Raw genomic sequence first — 27,457 nt, 5'->3', positions numbered from 1 at the left:
TTTCAGAGCTTGGCCAGGATGTGTTTGAGGTGCAGGTCTGGTGTTGTCTTACCGATCAGCTCAGTGAGACTCCAGGGTTACATCTCTGACCCACAGCTGGGTTTGATCAAGACCGGCCGAGCCTGAGGAGAGAGAAGCAAACAGGAGCGCCTACCCCCCTCTCTCGCTGTCACTGCACAGCCTCTGAGGGGTCCAACATAATGAGCTGCATCTGAAACCTTCCTCTGAAACGGCTCTGTGAACATCAGTTCCCATGAAAACTGTCTGTGCAGTCATCACAGTCAGCCCAGTTATGAGAGTGTTCCTGCTGGTTTCTCTTCATGTGTAGTTAACCTGAGATAACAGAGATGACTGGATTTTATTTCTTTACAGCAGAAGAAGAAATAAAGTGGCTGGTAATTATAACCACTTCCTGTCCATCAAGACATGGACCTGACCCACAGATAATGGGACATGTCACATGATCAGAGTTCATTTCAACTGTGTGGTTAAACTGTCACCCAGACTGGAAAACTGACTGGAAAACCATGTCCCACCTGTTAGTGGTGGGTTCAGTCAGTTATCTCCTTCGTACGTCCTTGGTCAGCTCAGAGTTTCTTAGAATCAAATCCAGTTGTTTCTGACTCTGACATCCTGTCGCATTGGACTTCTTGATGTCGAGCTCAGACCCAGCTGAATGACATGAATCAGTTGGTTGGTGGATTCAGCTGATGCTCAGCTGCAGCAGAGAAGACCTTGGTCAGTCAGACTTCAGGAGCCTCAGAGGGAGCAGAGGATCCATTACATGGATTCTTCCACATAAGGAGGTTCTGTCTGGCCAGGTGTGAGTCATTGAAGGTACACTGTAAACATTATTGACATCTCTCCTAAACATAAACTAGGAGATTTATTGTTGTGGGTTACAACAACAGGAACAGAGCAGGTCTGGCGATGCTGATGTTAGTTATGGATTTGTAGTTTCTGATTTGCAAGATGTATGAAGGGCAATTCCACTGCTTATTTGGAGACCTTGACCATACAATATCAGGTCCTGATTAAAAACTACAAGACTTGGACTCTTCAGATCTGGACTAAATTATTCTACACAGCATGTAGACTCATTAAAACACAGCCTCTGATTTGTAAAACCTTTTATATTATTTGTAAAAATGCAAATTTTGTTAATTTTATTAAATTTGGTTTTAAAAACTTTACTCATTTAAGCCTACCCACATTTGTCAATGCATTCACTTCCAAATAAAAAAAGGCATTTTCTGTAGAAGAAAGGAACATCTTAAGTTTTGTAGTTTCTGGCAGCATCTGCTTTGGCTGCTCTCGTGTCTGTTCGAAACATGCGTGATTGTTTTTAGCAGCTTCCTAATCATTTGCCTGCCTTGATTATTTGACTAAAACAGTGAAATAAATAAAATCCGGAGTTTTCTTCAGAAATATGAGCTAATATGGAGCAAAATGAGCTGATGTTCCACAACTTTCCATCAGACGAACTAACTGACCACCTTGTCCCTGGAAGAACTGGGAGACGTACTGTCCACCCCTCTGTTCTCTCTCCAGTCTCAGCTTTTTTCTTTTCTTTTTAAACTTACTGATTTTTTTTAAGCATCCTGCCGTCTTAGCATACACTCGCTGTCTGTAGCGCTGATGGAGCAGGTGATGGAGCAGGTGAACAGAACCATTTATAGGAAATATTGGGGGGGTGTTCATAAACGTTTCCAAAACAAAGAAACTTAGTGATACCAATGCATTGTAGCTAAAATGTTTGCGTGATTGTAAGTTTATCATTGAGTGTCAGATAATTTTGTTAGTATTATAATTGCATTGAGGGCCCTTCTGGGCTCCTGTCAATCATGGGACCCTAGAGTCTTTCTCCTTTTACCCCATTTTCAGTACCCCAGCTCCTGACTGTTGATCTCCTTAAATGTGGAGCCATCTGTGGATAGAAAATGGCCAAATTGAACTAAAATCTTTCACTCAGCCTCATTTTGCACTTGTTGCTCTTTTCCTTTCCAACCACAACTTGAAATAATGTGAATGTTTCCATGGCGATGAAGCTGTCTGTACACTGACTCAAACACATCACAGGTACAGTTTCCTGCATCCAAGAGAAATGCTTTTTTAAAATCAAAGTAAACTAATTTCTTCATTGTTTCAACAAAAGAAGGTAATCTGAGTGGTCTGCAAAGTTTCTCTGTAAAGCTGCACCCCAACACTGAACATGAGTGCAGGTTAAACATGAGTAATGGGATTTATTGATCATTAGCCAACAGTAGACATGTTCCACTCTGTTTGGACTGTTCTGTCAGACCATCAGATGGAGGTTCTGTTCTCTGAAACCGGACTTAGACCATAAAAGTTTTGGTGTTGATGCAGAAGACATTACATTTTCCTTTTAAACAAAGCTGCATGTAGTTATACCATAGACTGAATGTAAAAGATGGGTGGAGCCTCCGTGATGTCACCCGCAGGTTTCTGAAGAGCAAAAGTGAAGATTGTTGGGCGTTTCCACCGTCACCATCTTGGTGGCGTCACGTGTGTCGTTAATCTCAGAAAATCCAAAAATGGGCAAAGAGGAGCTGAGAGGGGGACTGTGAATTTGGGGGTGAATGATTGACACCCATCAAACTCCAAACTGCCTGTAGCTAAGAGCTAATCAAGCCAACCCCGAGCAATGGTAGCTAACCAGCTAATGTAGGTAGGCGGACTAAAGCTAAGGCCAGCTAAAAACCGCGGTTGTGCTGCACTCTCCCTTTTTGCCGCGGATATTGGATAACTGTCAATTAAAAGGACATGCCCCTAATTATGCTGAATTTCAAGATTAAATAACATCCAAACGGATGAGTTAGAAAAATAATCACAACCCTCACAGTTGTCATGAAGGTGAACTTGACCTATTAACCTATCCATTCATCCATTTTCTTCCGCTTATCTGGAATCGGGTCGCAGGGGCAGCTGCCTATGCAGGGAAACCCAGACTTCCCTCTCCCCAGCCACATTCACCAGCTCATCCGGAGGGATCCAGAGGCGTTCCCAGGCTAGCCGAGAGATGTAGTCCGTCCAGCGTGTCCTGGGTCTTCCCCGGGGCCTCTTTCTGGTGGGACGTGCCCAGAACATCTCACCAGGGAGGCGTCCAGGAGGCATCCTAACCAGATGCCCGAGCCACCTCATCTGGCTCCTCTCGATGTGGAGGAGCAGCGACTCTGCTCTGAGCCCCTCCCAGATCACCGAGCTTCTCACCCTATCTCTAAGGGAGAGCCCGGCCACCCTGCGGAGAAAACTCATTTCGGCCGCTTGTATTTGCAATCTTGTTCTTTCAATCACTACCCACAGCTTGTGACCATAGGTGAGGGTAGGAACGTAGATCGACCGGTAAATCGAGAGCATTGTCTTTTGCTTCAGCTCCTTCTTCACCACGACAGACCGATGCAGAGTCCGCATCACTGCAGACGCCACACCGATTCGCCTGTCGAATGAGGGAGTCCCCGGAAGGAGTGCTCTCCAACACCCCCTCCAAGGACTCCAAAAAGGGTGGGTACTCTGAACTGCTGTTTGATGCATAAGCACAAACAATAGTCAGGACCTGTCCCTCCACCTGAAGACGGAGGGAGGCTACCCTTTCGTCCACTGGAGTAAACCCCAACGTACAGGCACCAAGTCGGGGGGCAATGAGCATGCCCACATCTGCTCAGCGCCGCTCACCGGGAGCAACTCAAGAATGGAAGAGGGTCCAGCTCCTCTCAAGGACAGTGGTTCCAGAGCCCAAGCCATGTGTCGAGGTGAGTCCAACTATATCTAGCCGGAACCGATCAACCTCAAGCACCAGCTCAGGCTCCTTCACTGCCAGAGAGGTGACATTCCACGTCCCTAGAGCTAGCTTCTGCAGCCGAGGATCAGACCACCAGGTCCCCGCCATTGGTAGCCACCCAGCTCACACTGCACCCGACCCCTATGGCCCCTCATGCAGGTGGTGAACCCACGGGAGGTGGGGCCCATGTCACCCTTTCAGGCTGAGCCCAACCAAGCCCCATGGGCAAAGACTGGCCACCGAGCGCTCGCCTCCAGGCCTGGCTCTAGAGGGGGGCCCCGTTGACCCACGTCCGGGCAAGGGAAACCTAGGTCCATGATTTGTCGTCATCATAGGGGTATTTTGAGCCACACTTCCTCTGGTCCCTCCTCTAGACACCTGTTTGCCATGGGTGACCCTACCAGGGGCATAAAGCCCTCGACAACATAGCCACTAGGATCATCAGGACATGCAAACTCCTCCACCACGATAAGGTGGCGGCTCAGGAGGAACCTATTAGTCCTAAAATGGATTTTTGTACCAGGCTTTAAAAATGTTTATTTCTGCTGTGAAGTTGGTCTTTTTTAACATGGGAGTCTATGGGGATTTGCTCTGTTTTGGAGCCAGCCCCTAGTGGATGAAGGGGGAACTGCAATTTTTTGCACTTCCGCATAGGCTTCACCTTTTACTGCCGAAGGCTGCGGCTTGAGTTTATACCAAGTGACCTGTAGTGACTCTGCCTCAAGTTTCTGAAGGAAAAGATTTGTTAAAAACTGAAACTTTTGAGGAAGAAAATATTTAAACTAGTTTGCCGAGACCTGCTCTTTCTTTCTGATCATGATATTCAAATTTTAACTGCTCCTTTGTTTCCTTAAAGAATCAAAGTTAGAGAGAGGCTTGCCAAGGAGAAGGGCCACCAGATGACCTCAGAGTTAGGAAACATTACAGAAGCTCCAGTATACAGCAGACAGCTTCAGTACCAGCCCCAGACTTCTGCTCGCTACCACAGAGACGTGCTGCAGGTCTACTCCCACCATCATCCTCACCATCATCCTCAGGCTCAGCTCAGCCGCTTCAGTCAGCAGGCTGGACAAGATGGCAGCAGTTACCCCAGCTACCTGTCCATGACCTTCGCTTCCACAGCTGGGCAGCAGGAGGAGATGCAGGAATTTGAGGATGTGAAAACTGAAGGTCTACTGAAGAGCAGGAAAGCTGTCCTTCCCTCAGAGATCCGACGCAGGGAGAGGAGCACTGAGGACCCCCGAAGAGGAAGAACAGAGGAAGAGGTGCAGACATCCAGGGTTAGGGTTAGCTTCAGCCAAACAAGAGAGGCTGCAGAGGAAGCTGCACAAGTCACAAACAGATCCAGGAGAGAGGAAACTGAGCACATCTCCTATCTGCAGGCAGCAGAGGGCAGATCTGGAGACGGAGAAAACACCATTTACATCCACAAAGGCCAGACTGCATCCTACATCCAGCCCAGAACATCACACATGGGTCCAGGTAGCTCAGCCTCCATGACTGCCCTGAACTGCCTGGTGTCAGAGGATGGGGATCCACAAGGGTCCAACCAAAGGAACCAGCACCTGTTGCAAGACTACAGGGAGGTCAGGGAGGACGAAGGGGTTGGCCTCCAGGACAGCCGGGTATCTGTGGCCCAGCTCCGACATTCCTACATGGAGAGCACCAGTACCCCTTCAAGCAGGCGCAGGAATGAGCTGTAGGTGGAACCACTGTTGGTAGACCGCTGCCTGGTACCACCAGCTAACCTGCTGCAGAGCAACTAACCGGTAGCTAACCTGCTGCGGAGCTACTAACCACCAGCTAACTTGCTGCAGAGCAGCTAACCAGCAGCAAACCTGCTGCTAAGTTAGAATGAAACATGGCTATGGTTTCTGATTATTCCACCTGACATTTGTGCTCTGATCACCTAACACCGGGCTGGCTGCAGCTCAAGCTTTCCACTTTCATGGATCTGAGCTGTTTATTCTACTTGGGCCAGATAAGTGTGTGTGTGTGTGTGTGTGTGTGTGTGTGTGTGTGTGTGTGTGTGTGTGTGTGTGTGTGTGTGTGCATGCAGGCTTAACTGCTGATAAACCTGCATGGCTGTGTTGATGTCTGTCATTTAAAAACCTGAGGTGAAGCCGAGTTACCTCTGCTTTTAAATCTTTGTGTGGTCCCTTTCTACATCTCCCTCACTACGATGTGTCTTCTCTCTCCTTTGGCTCCTTTTGTGCTCCCTCCAGCGAGGATGAGGAGGACAGGATACTTGGGGGCTACCAGGCCCCATGGAGAAGTGAAAAAGAAAGGGGGCGCAAGCCCCGGCAATATATCCGTCTTGAGGAGAGTAGAAAGACCTCAGAGAGGTTTAGGACACAGCCCATCACCTCTGCTGAACGCGTGAAGACTGATAGGTACTGAAGAGTGCATGGCTCAGAGTGAGGAGCGCTGAAATGTTCATGATCATGCATGATGTAGGTGTAGCTTGATTCTTTTAAAGATTCTAATAATTTTGGCTAAATGTTTTCATTGATTATCAGCTCTTTCCTGTAAATCAACACCAGTATAATATGCAGTAGGAGTGTAATCAGATTAGTCCTGTGGGCTGAAAGGAGTCACACACACAACATGAACACACTCGCTCTCCTCACTTCAACGACATTAGCAAACAATGAAGCTTAAAGGCCAAAGGTTCCTCTGGTCGGGCCTTGGCAGCAGGCAGGACATGTGATCACGGTGAGGGAGCATGAATCACCCTTTGTCGGTGATCAGAAACCGTTTCATTCTTCACCCTTTTCTGCTTCACCATTTCCTTTCTTCGGCTAACACCAGCAGAAAAAGCTGCATCTCACTGCACCCTAACCCTCCATCACCTCCACCTGATTCAGCACTGCTGCATCTCTGCCAGTAATTTCTCTGACTGTCTTCTTTTTTTTTTCAAGGTCTTGTGTGAGTTCAGACTTTCCCTCCACAGAAGGTAAGTGGTTTCTCTCCTTTTCAGTGTTTTGGAGGAAAGATGTCAGTTGATGTAAAAAAAAAAGTATATTTAATTATAAAATAGTCTGGATTTCAGCTTTTTTTCCAATCACTCAAAAGCAAGTGTTCCAGATTATTCTGCATATGCCGTTTTTGTTCGTTTTCCCTAAATAGCCAGTGCGAGTTGCAGTTATTAATTATATCAAGTTATATAATAATCTGGATTTTATAGAACAAGCTGAACGGCATTTCCCCAAATCACAAAATCTAGAGTTGCAGATTATTCTGCAGATCCGTTTTCAAACATTAGTCTGTAAGGAACTGAAAATGTTCTCCTCTCATGTCTTGTCATTACGTAGAACATAATTTTTCTAAAAACAAATCCAAACCTGTTTCTATCAGATCCAGTTCCATGTTATCTCTGATATCACCTTAACAACTCTCTCATCAGTGAACCTGGAAGTTCATGGATAGTGTCTGCCTGGATCTCATTGAGGAGACCAGAATTTCCTCCCAAACTTGATGTTTGGAGGCCTACTACTTCCCACCCTCACAAATCTTCTTTTTAAGGGTGGTCCACAGGTTGTCAGTGGGATGAAGGTCAGAGGATGATGGTGGCTCCACCATGGGTTTTTCTCCAAAGCTTCTGCTGGAGGAGTGCAGCATGGGATTGAGCGTTGTCTTTACTGCAGAAGGAACGCTTCTTTCTTTTCTACCCATTTTCTCATTATTCCAGCCCAAACCATCACTCCACCACCACCTTGCTGATGTGGCAACCTTGTTGGGCTATATGGACCATCCAGACCTCCATCCATCTGGACCATCTAGCATAATGCGGCTCATCAGTAGAAAAATATTTAAAAATTAGTTTTCATGTTTTTCTGAGCCAATGAATGTCCAATATTTTCATTGCCTTCACAAGTCTTTGTTGTATTTTATATTTTTCACTAGCTTAAAGATCCTTCTTTTTCCCCATCATGCATAGAAAACTTGATTAATAATGTGGAACATTTTCCTTCAGTAGTTTTCCTTTAAACACACCTGGAAACTATTCAAATCTGTCTGAGAGTATCAGTGATCTAAACAGACAGGAGAAACAACACAAGCTAAATCTAACTCCAAAAACTAAAACCCAAATTTTTCATTAACTAAAATCCTACATGCAGAATAACTTGGGGGCGGCGTGGCTCAGTGGGTAGAGTGGTTGTTTTGTAGCCCAAAGGTTGCTGGTTCAATCCCGGCCCAGAGGGCTCATGTCGAGGTGTCCCTGAGCAAGACACCGAACCCCTACTTGCTCCTGATGGGTCGTGGTTGAGCACCTTGCATGGCAGCTTCCACCATCAGTGTGTGAATGGGTGAATGTGACATACATATAAAGCGCTTTGGATAAAAGTGCTATATAAGTACATACCATATACCATTTACTTGGGACACATTGTAATGAAACCTGCCTCTGACTCCATGTTGCTCTACAATGCTCCTCAGTTTTTATGCTAAACCACTTGAAAGGTTTTAAATGTGTGTGTGGCTGCATTACTGATATGATCTGATGTTAATGCAGCAGCCAGTTAACTGCTTCACTTCAGCTGCTTTCCTTGTAAACTGAACCTGCTTATAGCTGCAGTAATCTGCCAATCAGTGGTCAGCTCCAAAGAAAACAACGTGACTACAATTAACAGCCAGCAGCAAATGACTAAAATGTGACTTCAGTGGCTTCATATCAGTAATAAACAAAAACGGAGGCCAAACATGTCAAATCTCCTTTTTAAGAAGCTATTTTCTCACAAGAAAGCACAACATTTGAAGAGAAGTTTAGAAAGATGTGAACAGAGCTCCCAGCAGCTCATCTGCTTCCTGTAAACACACGCGGCCGGGACACACACCGGTCACTGTGCAGCAGAGGAAATGGTTGTTTGGTGAAGTCATGTGTGTGTCAGTGCCACTCAACCCGCCCAGCTTCTTGTAGTTTCTTTAGTCACTGGTTTAAAGCTTCATTAAATTAATAACTGTGATGGTCCTATGGAGCTGTCAGGATTCCTCAGAGCTGCACTGATGTGATGTAAATATAAACCACTGTGATCATTTGGATATTTTTATTTTTGGAGGAGTCCTGCTAGCTGATGTGACTCCATATTACAGTTAAATATTGTCTATAGATGGCCTGCAGAGTTTCTGATGTCCTCTTTTTGCCTCTGCAGTCGATGAAGAGAAGCTGGACGAGCGGGCCAAGTTGAGTGTTGCAGCCAAGCGCTCCTTCTTCAGGGTAGGTTTGTCTTCTGCCCGATTTCTTCAAAATGCTCCAGATACAGAACTTAAAGAAATGTGCTTCCAGTCAAAGACACAACCATTGACTCTGTGGGACGTTTGCATTTTGTCCACCTTCTATTAGGGATTGAGAGATGGGACTTTGGACTTAAACTTGCATCAAATTAAACAGGTCAATGATCTTTAGCCTAATAGCATCATTGCTTGAGTCAAATGTTAAGGTTTTATAAGGAATGATAAACAGAATCAGCAGTGTAAGGAACAAAGAGTCAGGCAAGTATTACAGTTTAACCAAAATATGACATTTATGTTATGAGGCTATGAGGCTGTTTTGTAGTTTCATTAACCTGAGCTCAGGCCCATTATTCATGCCGATTCTGAATGCTAATATTTTGAGCTTTCAGTTTGGACCCTTCTACACATTTCTCTGTTCATCTTGACTTTCCTGCTGGAACAGTTGTCCACCTGCTCATGTTTCCTCCAACGTGTCCATGCAGGAACTGGAGAAGAGCATTGATGTTGGAGCTCCCAAACCGCGGTCTAGGAATGCAGCAGGGGACAGGAGACTACGACGGACTCAGGTCCGATGCAGAACTCAGCCAGTCACCACTGAGGAAGTAGTCATAGCAACCTCGTAAGTCCTGTTTGCTCGGCTGGTGTTGTTCTGAGAGCTGTCAATCATCAGTCTTCACCTAGCAGACCAGATTAACGGTAATTCTTCACAATATTGGAAAGTTTTAAAGTCTTAAATCATTCACGTGTGACTGGAAGTTTAATGGCACATTTCCCTGATGTGTTGAACTCAGATTTCCAAACTTTATGTACAGAAGAGTGTTTAGGATTGTTTCATCAAAGGACAATAATGAAAGTGAAGAGATGCAAGGTAAGCTTATCTTGACATGAGACCCATGTACAGGGGTCAGTGTAAGATCATGGCAGTACAGAAGATCTTTGCGCACACTTGGAAGCAGCAGTCCTAACATGTAGCACACCAACATGACAAATAATCTCAGCTAAAAGACTCTACCAAGCACTGGTATCCCAACACATTTCACACCCCAAACAATTATATGGCAATGTAACAAAACCCTGAGAACATCACATCCACTTTAGAGCTTCTGTTCGTATCTCCACTTAAAGAAAAGCCAAGCTAAGCAGCCAAAGACTAGCAAGGAAAAAAATCACAATCATATTTTACTTTTAGTGTTTTGTGGTCAAAATTTTTATTCCAGTTCTAAAAAACTCTGCTAACTTCCAGGACTCGTGAAGGTCAGCTCAGGTTTCATAGTGAAGGATTCACCCCTCCTATCATAGAATGTCTTGGGGTTCACTTCTTTTTGGATCCCCGTTCTGCTGCAGATTCCTCCCACAGCCGCAGCACTCTGCTGCAGACTCCTCCCACAGACTCCTCCCACAGCTCCACCCACTTTGCTTTTATTCAACGCAGTTGCCAACACCTCAAGTTTATGGGCTGGACACATGGGCGCTGGAGTTGCTTCTTATCCATTAATTTTCTATGGTATGGTGATGAGGCGAAAATGGTAGCCCTCCCCCATCCAGGTGACATTCATGCACTGGTCCAGATTAATAAACAGGCTAACCTAGGCTGCAGTCTAGGGGCCCCCACGTGTGTAAGGGGCCCCTATTGACATCCATTGGTCCTCCAACAAACAGAAAACGAAAAAGATGATTTGGATTGGACACCTGATGTCTGGGATCCCTCGAATGGGCTGTGCGAGAAGTACTCCTCACCCATAAAAGCCTGCAATCCCCCCCCCCCCCCCAACAAAAAAAAACAACAGAAGAACAACAATACAACTGCTGAGCAGAAGAGAGCCAAAAATGTCCAATAAACAGTGTGACAGTGGGGCACAAAAACACAAAGCACAACTGCAGAAACAAGTTCGTGATCAAGATCTATTCACGAAGATTCCTAAATTGATTGGATATTTTAAGGCAGCCGCCGAATCTACATCTAGTCATCAACAAGAAGATTTACAGGACTGTCAGCTAACGGCTAACGCTGGAGCCGCTGAAACGACTGCAACTGCGTACTTTGCCGAAACTTTAGCCACAGCAAAGACTTCAGCCTATCTGGGTGGCACAATGCCTCACAGCCATCTAACCCAGGTCAGGGTTCTGAACAGACACTTGACCTGCATGAAAAACTGGTGGGTTGTGCCCCCACCACTCCAGAAGTTAGCCATGACCCACCCTTCGTGAGTCCTTATGTGATGGCCGCTTCACCTGCTGCAGCTGAAGGAGCACCAGAGAGTGACAATTCTGTCACCTACAGTACTGATGCTGGATGCTGGAATAAAATTGATGAAGATATGCGGATATATTGGATTAAAATGGGTCCCGAAGCTTGTCAGAACAAAGATGTGGATGTTGCAGCTTTAGAGAGACAACACAAACACCAGAAAAGGTACTTTTCTAAAACCCTATTTAAAAGGAAACTGGCAAATGGTGAAATGATGCCAAGGAAATGGTTGCTTTATTCCCCCTCACAAGGTACAGTGTTCTGTTTTGCATGTAAACTATTCGGGGACAGTGATCAACAGTCTGCACTCACTGCAGGCTACAGCAACTGGAAAAAAGCAGCTACGAGTCTAGCTGAACATGAAGGATCAGAGAGCCACAGAAAGGCCATGGTTACTTATGTTATGTGCTGTGCTGATGCTGGATGTGTCGATTCAGAACTGACAAAACAGTTTGACAATGAATGCCAATACTGGACCGAGGTGCTAAGGAGGGTGGTTTCAGTGGTAAAGTTTTTGGCAGAGAGAGGACCGCCCTTCAGGGGACATAGCGAAATTTTTGGGCAACCTGACAATGGAAACTTCATGGGTATTTTGGAAGTCATTACCGAGTTTGATCCATTCTTGAAAGTGCACATAAAAAAATATGGTAATGCCGACAAGGGAACGCCCTCTTAACTTTCATCATCTACGTGTTTAGAGTTTATTGAACTGATGGGGGAACAAGTCCTGACAAAGATAATCAGTCAGATAAAAATGGCAAAGTACTTTGCAATTAGTGTCGATTCGATTCCTGATATTACACACACAGACCAGCTCACATTCATAATGCGGTATATGTCACCAGCTGGTTGCGCTGCAGAGCGTTTCCTTAAGTTTGTGCCTATGCACAGTCACTCAGGAGAGTCACTTTGCCAGTCTGTTCTCGATATTCTACAAGAAATGGGACTTGATATCAGTAACTGCAGGAGCCAGTTTTATGATAATGCTGCAAACATGTCTGGTATTTACAGTGGCCTACAAGCGCACATCAAAGAGATTAACCCTTTGGTCGAGTGGGTGTCGCGCGCTGCGCACACACTCAATTTAGTGGGGCTGAACAGTGTTAATTGCTGCACTGAAACAGAGGTGTTTTAAATTTTCTACAGACATTGTATAATTTTTCATCTAAATCCACGTCCCGTTGGCAGACTATTACAGCAGGTTTACAGCCTAATGAAAACCACAGGATAGACTTTAAAAAGTCTGTCTGACACTAGATGGTCAGCACACGCACTAGCGACAAAAGCACTATGCCAGAACTACGGCAAAATTCAGGAATCACTGCAAAAGTTGAGTGATCACATAAATCAAAATCTAACTGCTCGTAATGAAGACAGAACACTACTTGAAGATGGAAAAACTGGAGAATGCCTCTGCAACATGTGGAACAACATATTGCAACACTTTCATAAGACAAGTGCTGCTCTGCAGGCAGTTGAACTAGACTTATGTAATGCTGTTAACTTGATCAGTTCATTGAGATACTACATTGTATCACTCAGACATGATTTTGACAGCTTTGAAAGTGATGCAAAAAACATGTCTCCAGCTGTGTCCCAAAACTACAAAGTGGACACACAAAGGCTGAGAAAAAAGAAAAAAACATGCAGGTGAATCAGATGAACCTGAGAGTGAGCACAACAGTTTTTATTGCCACCATAGACAGACTCGCTACAGAACTGGATCGGAGGTATTACTCCTACACAGACATTCAGCAGACATTTGGGTTTTGAACAACATTGCATCTATCTCCACACAAGATCTACGCACAGGCGCGGCTAATCTCCAGAAGAAATATCCAGGTGATTTGGAGGAAGACTTTGTGAATGAACTTGGACAGTTTAAACAGCTTATTAAAGAAAATGAGGACACATCAGCAAGGGCACTTCTACAGCTTTTAAGACGAAAATGTCTATCTTCAGTGTTTCCAAATGTTGACATAGCACTGTGACTATTTATGACTCTACCTGTAACTAACGCCAGCGGAGAGCGATCTTTTTCAAAACTAGGACTAATTAAAAATAGACTAAGATCTACAATGGGCCAAAACAGTCAGAATGACCTGTCTCTGATGTCCATTGAAAGTGATATTCTTCGCAAACTGGATTTTACCAGACTGATTAAAGACTTCTCCATCAGAAAGGCAAGAAAGAAAAAAATCTAAAAAGGTAGAAATGAATATCTGACATTGTGTAGCTGTTGCATAATGATATGGTGAGCTGCTTGTCTGTACTGCTGCAGATTATAATGCCTTTTTTTTTTTTTTTTTAAATAGTTTTATTTTGGTATTGCACAGTGCAGTTCTGTCTGCCTGTATGGTGTAATTTTGTCTCACTAGTGCCACAGATGTTTGTATTCAAACTTGAAAAATAAAAGTTTTAAGATGTAAGATGTACTCATAAATGCCATTTCATACATGACAAACATGGGGGCCCATTCCCAAAATTAGCCTAGGGGCCCATGACCATCTTAATCCACCACTGTTCATGCAAGTGAAATGTTGCGTTCGTTCACATAGACATTTCATTGACGTACGTACGAGGGCGACACGACACAAGAAAATAGAAAAATGTTAACTTTTTGTGAGTTGCAATTAAATAATTCAGCAGAGAGACAAACGTTATCAACAAACTGAACTTTTTCTCTCCAAAGACCAGCGCTGAGTTAACAGTGAACAACCCCGATTTAAAGACCGCATCACCACTTTGGACAAACGGCATCACTGCCATCTGGTCTCCATGTTAGTGGGTGGTGTGAAGGACATGGCTACAGTCCAGTGTTTTGCCACCACTACGGACCTGTGGTCAAGCCGCACCATAGAGCCGTATCTAAATCTCGCTCTACATTTGTGTACTGTGTGTTTGTGAAGGTGGCTTGAGCCTCCAGCTCTAAACGGCGCAGACATACTGCCTTATCAGCTTCAATTTCCATCCTCCTGATGTCAAGCTGCATTTGCCATTGTTGGGCTTTCTCCTGGGCTTCCAGTTGTAGCTGGGCCAACCTGACAAAACGTCAAACGTCAACTCGAGAGGCACCTTAGCCACTTCTAGAGAGGAATGGATCAAACCAGGGAAGAATGACAGGAGTTGCTGGCCCATCACCTCCCTCAGAGTCCTTCTCAAGGCTGTCTGAGCCACACAAATCCCCTTGCTCAAGTTTGCTAGGTCCCGCCTCTCCAGATAGACCACCACAGGCGACACAACCGGACCACCCATAGCGCCAACGTCAGCCACTTTCAGTATGTCTTTCCACTAGACCAGCCACCACAAACACCCTCATTTCCTTCTTAATTACCTGTTTCAGCATCAGAATCTCATAGTGGTCTGCAATTACAGCCAAATCATCTTTACAACATAAATCTGTTTAATCCAGTGACGGGTTCTCACAGAACCGCACAAGATCAAATTTAGTCATTATCACAACTCACCTCAATTCCCAACACAATGCAGAAATGGCGAACAGAAAAGATTCTCTCAATCAGTGAACATGAATGGTAACAATTACCTAACTAAGCTAATTTAAGTCAATTAAATCTTAATTAACTCCCGGACGAGCCCCCATTTTGTTACGAATACCCCCCCCCCCCCGCCCAAAAAAATGGTTTGTAACAAACCAGGCCGGAGTCAGTTTCAGATGATATAAATCAACATTTTCTTTCTGATAAAGTCAGATACAACTGTCCTATAAACAAAAAAAATCACAAAATGGCTCAATATCAAATTAACGGAAATTATCCTACAAAAACAAAATACCATAACCGCCAATTAACTTAAATTTGATAGTGAATGTAACACAAAGGACACTTTAACACAAAATGTCATTTTTCAGGAATACGCCCACGACGGCAATTTACAGTTAATACAAAACAATAAGTGTCAACCAGGTAAGTAATCACTGGGACTTCACAAAACGCTCTAAACAAAACAATGTTCTCAAGTATCTCCTAAAGAGAGCGTTGATAATCTGAAATTGCACAAAACTCAAAAGCTTCCCACAAAAGGCTGAGAGCGTCTTTTATATAAAGCCAAACAATCCACAGATAGCTCTTACGATTTTCACAGTCAACAACAAACCCACACAGGGTGAAACACTCAAGTATAATCCCAAATTCTGGCCAACTGTGTGCCTATGGTATACAGCTGCCATAAATGATGGTGATGCAGGCTTTTATGGGTGAGGACTCCTTCTCGTACAGCCCATTCGAGGGATCCCAGACATCAGGCGACCAATCCAAATGGAGGAGGGCGGAGTTGTGGTGCAAATCCCACAGCCAGTCCTCAGGTTGCTCCAGCTCAGCAACATTTGCATAAACGGCTGCAGGCTGACAAGCCTGGGGCCATAACACGTGGATTTGAGCATTAAAACAAAATGTCTCCAGACTAATTTTTTTTCCAGATCACACCGGTCAGAACATAGCTGCTGGTCTGAGACAAACTAGAGCTACTGGGACCTGGAGGAAAGATGCTAGTCTGAATTACCACAGACAAGCTTCAAACGTCGCACTGGCTGCAGAATGATTGGCTTCACTATGGCTAGCTGCCTTGAGTGGAAAAAACTGGACTTTACGACTGCCTTTACTTGACTATGAAACTTAAAGTCAGAATTTTGGGTATACCATTTCAGACAGGAGCCAGAAAAAAATGGGCCTCGTCAAGAAAAAGTTAATGATGAACCATTAGTCAGAGCTGATCATCAGTTTCACTCTGCAACTTTCATTTCTGTGAGAACAAGATAGAACATCATGTCGTAAAAATGTCTTTGCTTCAGCATGGCAGTCACCTGACTCATTACCCCTGTCACCTCTGTGTGTGTGCGTAGCATCCCCTCTGGTGTTCCACACATGGTGATGGGTTATACTGCTGCAGCGCGTGCTGACAGCCCCACCCTAGTTTGCAGCGATACCCATCCCTACAGGTACATGCAGGTGCACGCATGTGTCTGCTCATGACAGCCTGCAGTGACTAACACTGGTCCAGACTAGAGATGCTGATCCACCTCAGGGTGGATCTGTGTGCAGTAACAGTGTTCCCTCCTGTGTGATCATTGGAAACTACATTACTCAGTTGCTGGATGATGCAGTTTCAATTGACTCACTGTGCATGTGTAACAACATTCTTTAAACCTTCTGTTGAATAAACACAGACCACAGCTCTGTCTGAGATGTAGCTTAACACATGTAGACTTGCATTAAGTTTCCTCAAATCCGATCTGAAGTCACCTTTTTGTTGTTCTTCTTTGTCTATGTGGTGTCATCCTCCCATCAGCCTGAAAGTGTCTTCACAGCAGAGCTCTGCTGGCCAGGAGCAGGTGCAGGAGATCCGGCAGGAGGTTTGGATCAACATGCAGATGTCTACAATGGAGGAGAAGCAGAGTCAGGGTCAGGAGGAGCCCGACCTCTGCACCCTCAGCCTGGCAGAAAAGATGGCACTGTTCAACCGGCTCGCACAGCCTCCAACCAGGGTGACCCACAGCAGAGGAGACACCCGGCAGCGCAGAGCCAATGCTCGCTACCAAACCCAACCCATCACTCTGGGAGACATGGAACAGGTGAGGAGGAGGAGCATTTCTAACCTGCAGATTCATCATTCCTGCTTAACTGACTTCATGCTTCTTCACATGATAGACTTCCAGCACACATTAAAACATTCTATCTTCATCTTATAGAAAAGAGGAGGTGAAGAATGTCATGTCAGAGCAGAGAAATTTACTCACATAGCTATTTATTTAAGTGAAAACAATCTTAATGTGAATAAGATGAAGAGAAAATGCTTTCATTTTGATGCTACAACCCCAGTATAACATGTAAAGAAAAACAGGCTGCAATGATTTACAAATCGCATCAACCCATATTTTTTTCTTAAAAGAACAAAACAACATCTCAGATGTTGAAACTGAGACATTTCATGGAAAATAGTAAATCTGATACAGCAACACGTCTGTAAAACGTAATTCTAAGGTGATGTTCGGCATGGTGTAAAAAGTAGTTCCAGGGTGATGTTCGGCACGGTGTAAAAAGTAGTTCCAGGGTGATGTTCGGCACGGTGTAAAAACGTAGTTCCAGGGCGATGTTCAGCACAGTGTAAAAAAGTAGTTCCAGGGTGATGTTCGGCACGGTGTAAAAACGTAGTTCCAGGGCGATGTTCAGCACAGTGTAAAAAAGTAGTTCCAGGGTGATGTTCGGCACGGTGTAAAAACGTAGTTCCAGGGCGATGTTCAGCACAGTGTAAAAAAGTAGTTCCAGGGTGATGTTCGGCACGGTGTAAAAAAGTAGTTCCAGGGCGATGTTCGGCACGGTGGAAAAAGTAGTTCCAGGGTGATGTTCCGCATGGTGTAGCATCTCTTCTTCTAACATGTCTGGAAACATCTGGGAAGTGAGGAGACCAGTTGCTGGAGTTTTAGGAGAGGAATGTTGTCCCATTCTGGCCTGATGCAGGATTCTAGCTGTTCTACAGTCCAGGGGCGTGTTCCACCAACATAGCTAAAGAAAGCCAGGCTGGATCTGGAAAGCCTCGCTTGAACTAACACCATCTCTGAATTAAGGCTCAACCCCTTCCACTAACACATTCCAGCTGCATCTACCTGAGGCTAATCCAAGCAAAGCTAACATAGCCTGGCTATGTGGGAGGTCCTGAGGAACGTAGGAAGCCCTGACAAGTGGATGGTGGAAAAGAGGAGCAGCAGAGAAAGAGAGCAATACGAGAGCTTCATTTTCTCAGCAGCTGAACAAAGAATGCTGATGGAGATCAGCAACGTGCGGTGGGTTCATGGCTGGTGAGGCACCGACTCCTCTGGAGTCACATTTACATTGTAAGAACAAAAAAGAGCTTCTTATTTCACTATTCATCCACCAGCATGCAACTACGCCCCCTTGAGGTGAGGCAGAGTACTGCTGCCTCACCTGCCTCTCCTGACCGCACGTCACTGATGGAGATGTATGAGGACTTCTAAAGTGTCATCACTAGAAAAGGTGATCGAGCCTGATTAATAACGTGAGGGAAGCAGCAAACAGCTGCTGACAGACTACTTGTGTAAGTTATACGAGTTTCATTGTCATTGTTCCATGTTGATTTCACTGTCCTGGTTCATTTCTGACCTACATTAACTCTGTTCCACCAGCAGCAGCATCTTACCAGCAAAGCGAACCTGCAGCAGGTGGAAATAAAGAACCAGAACATGTCTCAGAGTGGGAGGTATCTTTGAAGAAATGTTTGTTCTAAACGTGTTGAGCTGTAAACATGTTGCTCTGTAGATACCAGGACAACGTCAGAGACCACTGCTACTGGTGGTCCTCCCCCTGAAAACCGTGGGTCTGGTGGTCTGAATGAGCTTTGAATGAAGCGTGCGCCCTCTGCAGGGTCATTAATAAAAGGCCAAGCCATGGTAACCAGAAAGGAACCCTGTCTCTATCTATATCTTTCTCCGTCCATCTCTTTAGACCAGCTTTCTCTCTCTCTCTCTCTTTAAACACCCTCGGCCTGTATGGACGGGGCTCAGCTGATCCCAGTTTTACTGTTAGCCAACCAGAGGCAGTGGAGGTCGGGTTCCTGAACCTGGGGAGGGTTAATAAGGTGTTAATTAGTTTTAATGAATACCATGTTCTTTTCATTTAATTTCATGTTCAGTACGTGTATAGTCGTGCTTCTTTAGTTACATGGCGCTGACAGGTTTATTGCTTTTTCCAGATAGAGACAGTGGTGACATGATAAGTTTTATTTACTTATTTTTACTTTTATATCAGAATGAGGCGGAGCAGCTCTACCAGGTGGAACTTTCTTTAGGGAATCTGTATCAGACCTTTGAGACACAGCTAAGCTAAATGTTAGCCTGCCCCCGAGCAGGCTAGTCCTGGTGCATCGGTTACCATGGTTACTCAGCAGCATTCACATAAGCCACGTTGATGGACCGGAACTCTGGCTTAAATGAGCCAGACTTATCAAGATAAGCCCGGCTTTCCCTTCATCCAGATTTGTGGAATACTCCCCTGGACCTTGGTTGCTGGATTTCTGCTTCCATGATGCTCCAGATGTTGTGTATTGGTGAAAGGTCTGGACTGCAGGCAGGCCAGTTCAGCAGCCAGACTCTTCTCCTGTGAAGCCATGCTGCTGTAGTGGATGCAGGATGTGGTTCAGCATCGTCTTGCTGAAATCTGCAAGGCCTTCCCTGAAAGCCTTGAGGAGCATTTCACTGACAACAGCCCACGTGAAATGTGGAGAGGCATCAAAACCTTAACAGACTACAGGAATAGCAACCAGCAGATCAGCCATGACCCCACCCTACCTGACACCTTAAACAGTTTCTTTGCACGCTTCGACACACCTGGCAGCAGAGACACTGTTTATCTTCCACAGCGTGAGGAGCAGCCTCTCGTCCTGCAGCAACACCAGGTTAGCTCCACCCTGAGGAGGATCAGCACTAGCAAAGCAGCAGGACCAGACAAGGTATCAGGTCGGGTTCTGAAGCTGTGTGCACAACAGCTGGCTGGAGTTTTTCTGGACATTTTCAACCTGTTTGTACCTCTTCCCTCTGGAAAGAGATACAGAAACATCAAAGCCCACACCAACAGATTGAAACACAGCTTCTTCCCCAGAGCTGTGAAATCCATCACCCCATCTCCACCCACCCCCCATCCATAGACTGAACACTAAACTCCTGCAGACAGGCAGACACACTCAGACTGCACTGCACTTTGGGACAATATGCTGCAATATGTGGATCACTTCCATGCCAGTCACTTTAAACACTTTAAATACTTGTTTGATTTGCACTGTTATTCCATTTTATTCCTTTTACTCTTTTATATATATATATATATATTTATCTAAAGGTATATTGCCTTTTGCCTTTCCATACTTTTATCTTCGTGTGTTACAGTGTGCCTTTTAAGCCGAGAACTTCTGAAACAAAATTTCGTTGTGCCTTGCACAATGACAATAAAGACTCTTGATTCTTGATTCTTGATTCTTCTTGAAAGAGACGTCGTCTGGATGGGAGCAGATGTTGCTCTAAAACAGGAGTTCTTAAACTTATTTTTCAAAGGTCCATATTTTCTCTCCATTTGGTAGAGCGTCGTCTTGTAACCCGAGGGTGGCCGGTTCGATCCTCGGCCAAGTCAAGTTCATGTCGAGGTGTCAACACTGAACCCCTAACTGCTCCTGACGGGTTGTGGTTAGTGGTGATTTCATGTATAAACAACATACAAAACTATTAGAATAACAACAAAAAATATTAGAAATAAACATTTAATATAAATTAAATTCACCACATTCTGGAGAAAATTCAGAATGAAGTATAAAGGGAAAAATGGCAACCTAAACATGAACATCTGACTATTTTTTAAAATTAAATTCTTAACTTCAGCTGACATGAAGTCAAAATTAAAACAGTTCAGCTGCATCCAGCCTGGTAGGAGACATGGCTCTGGTTTCAGTTTTTATAAATGGCCGCCCTACTCTGCCTCTGATTGGCTCTAATGTCACAAAACCCCTGTGTGCTCATAGGCTACTGGTATAGCAGCTCTGCTCATGTCCTCCTGCTTGGTTCCCAGACAGGGCAGGTCGGCTGCCACCATGCAGTCCAGGTGTCAGTTGTTTTCACCATGAATAATATCCAGTTAGACGTTATTTCACATAATAAACTTTTTATTTATTTATTTATGGAAGATTCATTTTGATGAAGACTTAGGATAATAGCATTTTGTAATTCAAACATAAGTTGGGCTGGGTCCGGACTGACATGCCTCGCGGTCTAGATCTGTACTGGAGTCCGGACTTTGAGGATCCCTGCTCTAAAACGTCCATGTACGTTGCAGCATTGATGGAGCCTTATCAGTTTTCAGTTTTAACATCTGATATGTCCTATAGGAAATGAAATATAGGTTTATGACATTAATAAATCACTGCATTCTGTTTTTACTTGTATGTTACAGTTTCCCAACTTTTTTGGGAAAGTGGGGTTGTAAGTGCACGTGATGATTGAAAAAACATTGGCTGTAAAATCTCTGGTAGTGACAGTGAAGCAGCTTAAAGCTCATGTTTCTGCTCCAGGAGCTTTCAGACGTTGACAGTGAAGATGAACAGGAGCTGTGTGACAGCCTGGCTGAACTCCTCCATGTAAGCTTTCTCAGACTAGCCACTCTGCACTTGCATTGGAGGATGACGCAGCCAGAGATCTCTTATCAGAAATGACCGAACATTTCTGCTGTTTGTTGTGATTTCATCATGAATGTGTCATGCATGACTTGGCTGCTCACAAACCTCTCAGTCAGCGCTTGCTGACTGTTTGCTGGACATATTTAAGACTGGCCAATGGGCTTGAAAGACGCCTCTGTGGAGGAAGAACGAATGATGTTCAAATCTGTTCAACTCTGTATGAAAGCAGCTCTTTGTCATTGCTCGTTTGAAACTAGAAGCAGCTTCAGGGAGAAAGAAAGAGGAGTTCAAGGACTTGGTTTACATCCTACGTGTTGCAAGAGTCTTTTCATGGCTGGCTGCTGTTGCTTTGTACGTGTAAGTCAGCAGAAGTGTCAGGTCAGTCCAGTAAAGAAATGCTTTGTAATGCTGGATGCATGGCTTTGTGATGTGGGTTTGCCTTTTTACGGCTGCCCTTTGATGCTCAGGAAGTGCAGTGAGTCAGATTGTTATTAGTCAGCATGATTCTCTTGTCTGCTTGTCTGTGCCCTTTGCCCAAACTGTCGTCTTCTCCGACACAAACTGACCCCCTTCTCCATCCCACCTCCCGGTTATACAGCTTCAGAACGGTTCTGCCTCTCGGTTCGGACATCTCCCTTCCTCATCAGCCTCCTCTGCACTCAGAGCAGGAGGCACCGTCTCCACCAACACTGCTGGAGACATCCACATACCCAGAGCAGCAGCCTGCGTGGAGCCCACCCCTCCCAGCCTCGACAGGCCTCTGCAGCCTCGTCACCCAGACGGAAATGCCTTCAGGTCCCAGGACTACTCCTTCTCGGACCACCACAGGTACCACATCTCACACCAGGAAGAGGACACAGCTGATCTGAGAGCAGCCAAGAGGAAGCTGTCTTCTCCAGAGAGAGCTGTCAGGCAGCCGGCTCTGCCCCATCCCCAGACTGAAAGAGAGAGGTGGGAGGAAGAGGAGGAGGAGGAAGAGAGGGTGGAGAGGCAGGGAGCCGTGCAGAGCTCAGAGAGCCATAAGTTTCAGGAGAGCCAGGAGCACAGGGGGTCTCTGAGGGAGGACGGACCCCAGACAGACCGAGCCGTTGGTGGAGGTGAGAGCGCCAGTTTATGTTTCTTCTTCTCTGTTATCAACCTTTCTTTGTCCCGTAAGTTTATTCTATCCAGCAAGAACCTGCTCAGGTTCAGTGCTGAAACTTTCTGCAGGATTTAAGTTTCCTTTTACAAAGGACTTAAAAGGCTTCCTGGATGTGTGAATTAGGATGTTGTTAGTATTTAAATGTAAAGTGTTTTATGTATTTGCTGTTCAAAAAGACCAAAGGAAGTCAGAAGTTAGCTGAATCTTGTTTTTCATTAGTTTATCCTCAAAAGTGAAAATTAATTTATCTGGTGAGTTGTTACAATAAACCTGCACGTAATGATTTAAAGTTTAACAGACTGATCAGTTTCAGTTTCCTGTGTGAGCTGTGTGAAAATGTTGCTTTGCCATTCTAGTTTTTAGGCTTCCTTTGTGTCTGCGCAGCAGAACATCGAAACAGACATGTTGTCTCAGAATCTGTCAGAAAACACTTGGATGTCTGTCCTCCGAGTCCTGCCTCCACAAGCAGACCCAGTCTTTATGGCTTTTTTATTACAGCTGTGGCAGATGTTAGAAGTGTGAGATGGGATCTCTGTCAGCCTAGAGGACTTTTTCTCCCACCATATTTTGTGCTGCTGAATCTGCTGCAGGAGAGCAATGATTGGATGTTTGATGAAATGTCTGGGTTACTATGCAGACTGTCATTACTCATCTGAGTCCAGTCCTTCATAAAACTGGAACATTTATGTATTTTTGTCAGGTTATTGATTTTACTGTGTTCACTTCTAGAGTCTGCAGTTATAACATCCGAGCTTGCGACCGGCCTGGTTCAGCCTGGTCAGGAAGACGAGCTGAGTAACGTGATGGCGGCTCGACACATGTCCATCAAAGAGAGGTGAGCATAGCGGGCTGATGGAGGAGTCGTTCTACATGGCTGAATGCGTTCCATCTGTGAGTGTATGGAAGCCTTGTAAACCTGAGGATTTAACTCAGGTTTACAAGAGCAGGATTTATTTCTCTCAGACTGAAGGAGAGGGTCTTTTATGTGCTGTTTGAGATGTAGGTCAGATGGGGATCATGGAAAATTAGTTCATGAGGACAAGGCAAAGTGAGTTTGGTTATTAATTTTTCTTTTTCCTAAGGGTTCCCATGGATGAAAAGTGGAATATTAAAGAAGCAGTATGTTAATTGTGACTGAGATGAATATGTTTGCTCATATTTGGTGCTCATGAATGATTCTAAACCTGCATAAGACTTTAGGATTTACATCGATGATGAACTTGTTCATCAAAATTTCGTCAGCTTTATCTGCTGAGTGATGAAAAGCATCTAAATCTGATCTAAACTCAGCCATGTGTGTGATTTTAATGTGCAGTGTTGTGTAAGTTCAGTTATGTCACACCATGTTAATTGGCCTGCCGGGTAAACGGGTCAATGCCGATCTCGCTCCAAATTGATTGATGACATAATGAAGTTACATGTGAGATTGTGTCAGAGGTGTGAGCTTCGTATCTTCGGTCACATGGATCACATTCATATTCAGAGCTGCCGGTGGGGGCTGGTGGAGCCATGGTAGAGCTGTAATTCAATTCATTTCAGCTTTATTTGTATAGCGCCAATTCACAACAACGTCTTCACAGACAAAACAATTTGAGCCAATTTATTGTGATTTTATCAGTATTCATAAGAGCCAACTCATAATAAATAATAGTCTAGTAAAGGAAAACCAACAGATTGCATCAAATCTTGACTTCGATCCCCCATCCTAAGCATGCAAGAGGACAGAAGAGAGGACAGAAAAGAGAGAACAAGAGACACTGCAACTTTTATCCAGGAAGACCTGCTGAGAGAGGAGAAATGCGTTAATGATGCCAATACTGTGCCAAACAGAGAGCTGGTTCCATAAGAGGGGCCTGATAGCCGAAGGCTCTGCCTCCCATTGTTCTGTTAGAGGCTCGGGGAACCACAAGTAGACCTGCAGTCTGAGAGCAAAGTGCTCTGTTGGAGAATATATTGAAATATGAGATCTTTGAGGCACAATGGAGTCTGGTCATGGAGAGCTTTATATGTGAGAAGAAGAATTTTAAATGATATCCTGGATTTAACAGGAAGCCGATGAAGAGAAGCTAAAACTAGAGAAATACAATCTGTCCTGCTAGTTCCCATCTGAACCCTCGCTGCAGCATTCTGGATCAGCTGAAGACTTTTCAGGGCGTATTCAGGACAGAACATTAATAAGGAAGTAATCCAATCTGGAAGTAACGAAAGCATGGACTAGTTTTTCTGCATCACTCTGAGACAGGATGTCCCTAATTTTATCAATGTTGCGTAAGTGGAAGAAGGCGGTTCTAGAAACCTGTTTTAAATGCCAGCCAAAGGAGAAATCTTAGTCAAAAATAACTCCAAGGTTCCTCATTGTACTACTGGAAGCCGAATTAATGCCATCCAAATTAATTCCATAGCTAGAGAATTTTGTCCTGATCCTGTTTTTCAGGTCCAGAGACAACAGCCTCAGTCTTATCTGAATTTGGAAGGAGAAAATTTAGAGTAATTTAAGACATCTTTGTAATCTAACAGATTGACACTATCAGGCTTCATGGTATATCTTCAAGTATATCTGAGTGTTATATGCATATTAATTATACCATGATGTCTAAGGATATTAATATGTAGAACGTGAAAAGTGTTGGTCCAAGTACAGAACCCAGAGGAACTCCATGACTTACTCTGGTGTTTGAGGAAGACTCTTTGTTTACATTACCAAACTGAAATCTGTTAAATACGACTTAAACCAGCCTAATGCAATTATTGCTTTGGCGAAAACAAGGTGGAGATGTAATGCTGCCGTGGTGGAGCTCCCAGCTGTGAGACGACCTCTGCTGTCTCTGTTTTCCTTCTTTCTGTCCTCTTAATCTTCCACCTCCAGCCACTCTGACAGTGTTGGTCCACCTGTGGTCCATCTGCCAGCAGCCTGGTTCTGATTGGTTCTGGTGTGTCTCTGCTGTCTGTTTGCTGTTGTAACAAGGCTGAACTGTGGGAACGTCCCTGTTCCATTGGTGACAGGTTTCCTCACAGTGATGCTGCCTTGTGTATAAGGTTTCCATCATCTGACACTGTATCTGTGTGATGACAGCTTAGACTGATCACTGTACGTGTGCATGTGAGAAGGGAGATCATCTGTGGCTAAAAGTCCATCTGAACACAAACTAGTGATGGAAAGGGAATCTGATTACGGTGTCGGGAAATATGAGTCCAGGTAAGGATGTAGACAGCCTGTGGTTTCTGCTCGGTGGACAACTGACAGCTGTGTGATGCTCCTGGATTCTGCTTCATACTAGAGTGGAGTGTATGGAGAGCAAAGAAAGAGTGTATTTTTGTACAGAGAAGGTTAGATGTGGACCTTGTCCTTTTTTCTGTGAATGCAACTGCTGGTTTTGTATGAATGAAATTCCTTCTGTTCCCCTCAGAGTGGCCTTGTTGAAGAAGAGTGGTGAGGAAGACTGGAGGAACAGGATCAATAGGAAGCAGGATGTGGTGAAGGTTGCTGTGGGCGAGCAACAGGCTCAGCTCTTGGAGGTGGAGCAGAGCTTCAAGAAGAAGGTAACCACCAGCTGAGCTTCCTCCAACTGAACAGGATCTTCAGAGTCACCTTCCTCTCACACACAGAGCTGAGCAGCAGAGTTAATCTGCATGCCACGACTGAACTTTTCCGTCTGATCGAACCTGTCGAATCAAAGAAACATCAGATCAGTTCCGGCTGCTGAAAGCACCTCTAAGCAGAGAGGTTGTGTGTCATCCTGTTGTTCTTTCTTCTGTTTCTCCATCAGTTGCTGCATGTTTTTCTTCTTTGACATGACATGATCTGTTTTTATTCCAGTCCTGGAAGTTGAGCTGATATTGCAGGACCAGTCAGACATGCTAATCTCACGAAGATCACATGCAAAATAAAATCACCTGGCTTTGATTCTAGACTTTTCCAGCTCACCTGCTTCTCTCTGTTGTCAGTCTGCCTCCTCTTCATCATCTTCATCCTTTGTTCTATTCTATTCTATACTACAGTCATTTAGCAGATGCTTTTATCCAAAGCGACTTACATTTGAGAGGAAGAACAACACAAGCAAGAATTCAAACAAGATGGGACATCATCATTAAGTGGTGGTCAGTCTGCTGTGAGTCCAGTTGGACAGGTGCTGTCATGTAGTGCTAGAGGCAGTGCAATTTTTTTTTTTTTTTTTTTTTTGTGTGTAAGTCATTTTGTTTAAATACAAGTTCACGAATTCATCAAACAATATCATCGTGCAGCAGCTTATTCAGTACTTGGTTGAACCAAAGAGCTCGACAAATCTTTCTAACTCATTCTGAGTAGAAGAGTTAAGCTAAGTGTGGAAATGCTCCTTAAACAACTGAGTCTTTAGCTTGCTTTTAAAAGTGGATAAGGACTCTGCGGATCGGACGGAGTTTGGTAGATCGTTCCACCACCGGGGAACAACAGAGGAGAAGAGTCTAGCTACTGATTTTATTTTTTACTTTGTGTTTATGTGTCACCTGTCCTCAGGTGTGTAATAACATTTTATCATAATCTGGGTTAATTTCAGCCAATCATAACCAAGGACTGCAAATATCTGAAGCATATCTATGAATATCTCATATTTAAATGTTAGAAAGTTGCAGAGGATTGTGTGAGACTCATTAGTCATCACCTATGAAACAGACCATGAAGGGAACCAGTAGAACGCAGGTTTTCCAGTTTGAACATCCGGTTAGTATTTCTACTGCCAGCGGTTAGTTTTTACTCTGATTTTATTTTAAATGTAAAAATTAATGGATTTGAAGCATTTTCTGTGTTCAAGGATTTAATGTCCGTATTTTCAGCAGCAAATGTGATGTTTGATCATCAAACTTCCTG

General features: G+C 44.4%; 1 protein-coding gene across 11 annotated transcripts in view; it reads left to right on the top strand.

Annotated features, from left to right (window-relative positions):
- svila (supervillin a) overlaps positions 1-27,457 on the top strand; it is a 76,383-nt gene that overhangs the window by 30,565 nt on the left and 18,361 nt on the right. For 5 of the 11 annotated variants that reach the window (XM_041967700.1, XM_041967701.1, XM_041967698.1 and 2 more), the window contains exons 7-17: positions 4,656-5,498; positions 6,025-6,192; positions 6,721-6,755; positions 8,953-9,017; positions 9,517-9,653; positions 16,141-16,236; positions 16,587-16,869; positions 21,366-21,431; positions 22,069-22,567; positions 23,341-23,446; positions 26,019-26,151. In XM_041967700.1, the coding sequence (XP_041823634.1) occupies positions 4,656-5,498; positions 6,025-6,192; positions 6,721-6,755; positions 8,953-9,017; positions 9,517-9,653; positions 16,141-16,236; positions 16,587-16,869; positions 21,366-21,431; positions 22,069-22,567; positions 23,341-23,446; positions 26,019-26,151 (2,431 nt within the window). The remainder of the gene's footprint in view (positions 1-4,655; positions 5,499-6,024; positions 6,193-6,720; positions 6,756-8,952; positions 9,018-9,516; positions 9,654-16,140; positions 16,237-16,586; positions 16,870-21,365; positions 21,432-22,068; positions 22,568-23,340; positions 23,447-26,018; positions 26,152-27,457) is intronic. The other 6 variants (XM_041967704.1, XM_041967707.1, XM_041967702.1 and 3 more) reach the window with 6 other exon arrangements.

The sequence above is a fragment of the Melanotaenia boesemani genome, chromosome 18, assembly GCF_017639745.1.
Source record: "Melanotaenia boesemani isolate fMelBoe1 chromosome 18, fMelBoe1.pri, whole genome shotgun sequence".
Classification (NCBI taxonomy): Eukaryota; Metazoa; Chordata; class Actinopteri; order Atheriniformes; family Melanotaeniidae; genus Melanotaenia; species Melanotaenia boesemani.
The sequence above is the reverse complement of the archived record's forward strand: the minus strand, read 5'-3'. Positions and strand labels throughout refer to the sequence as shown.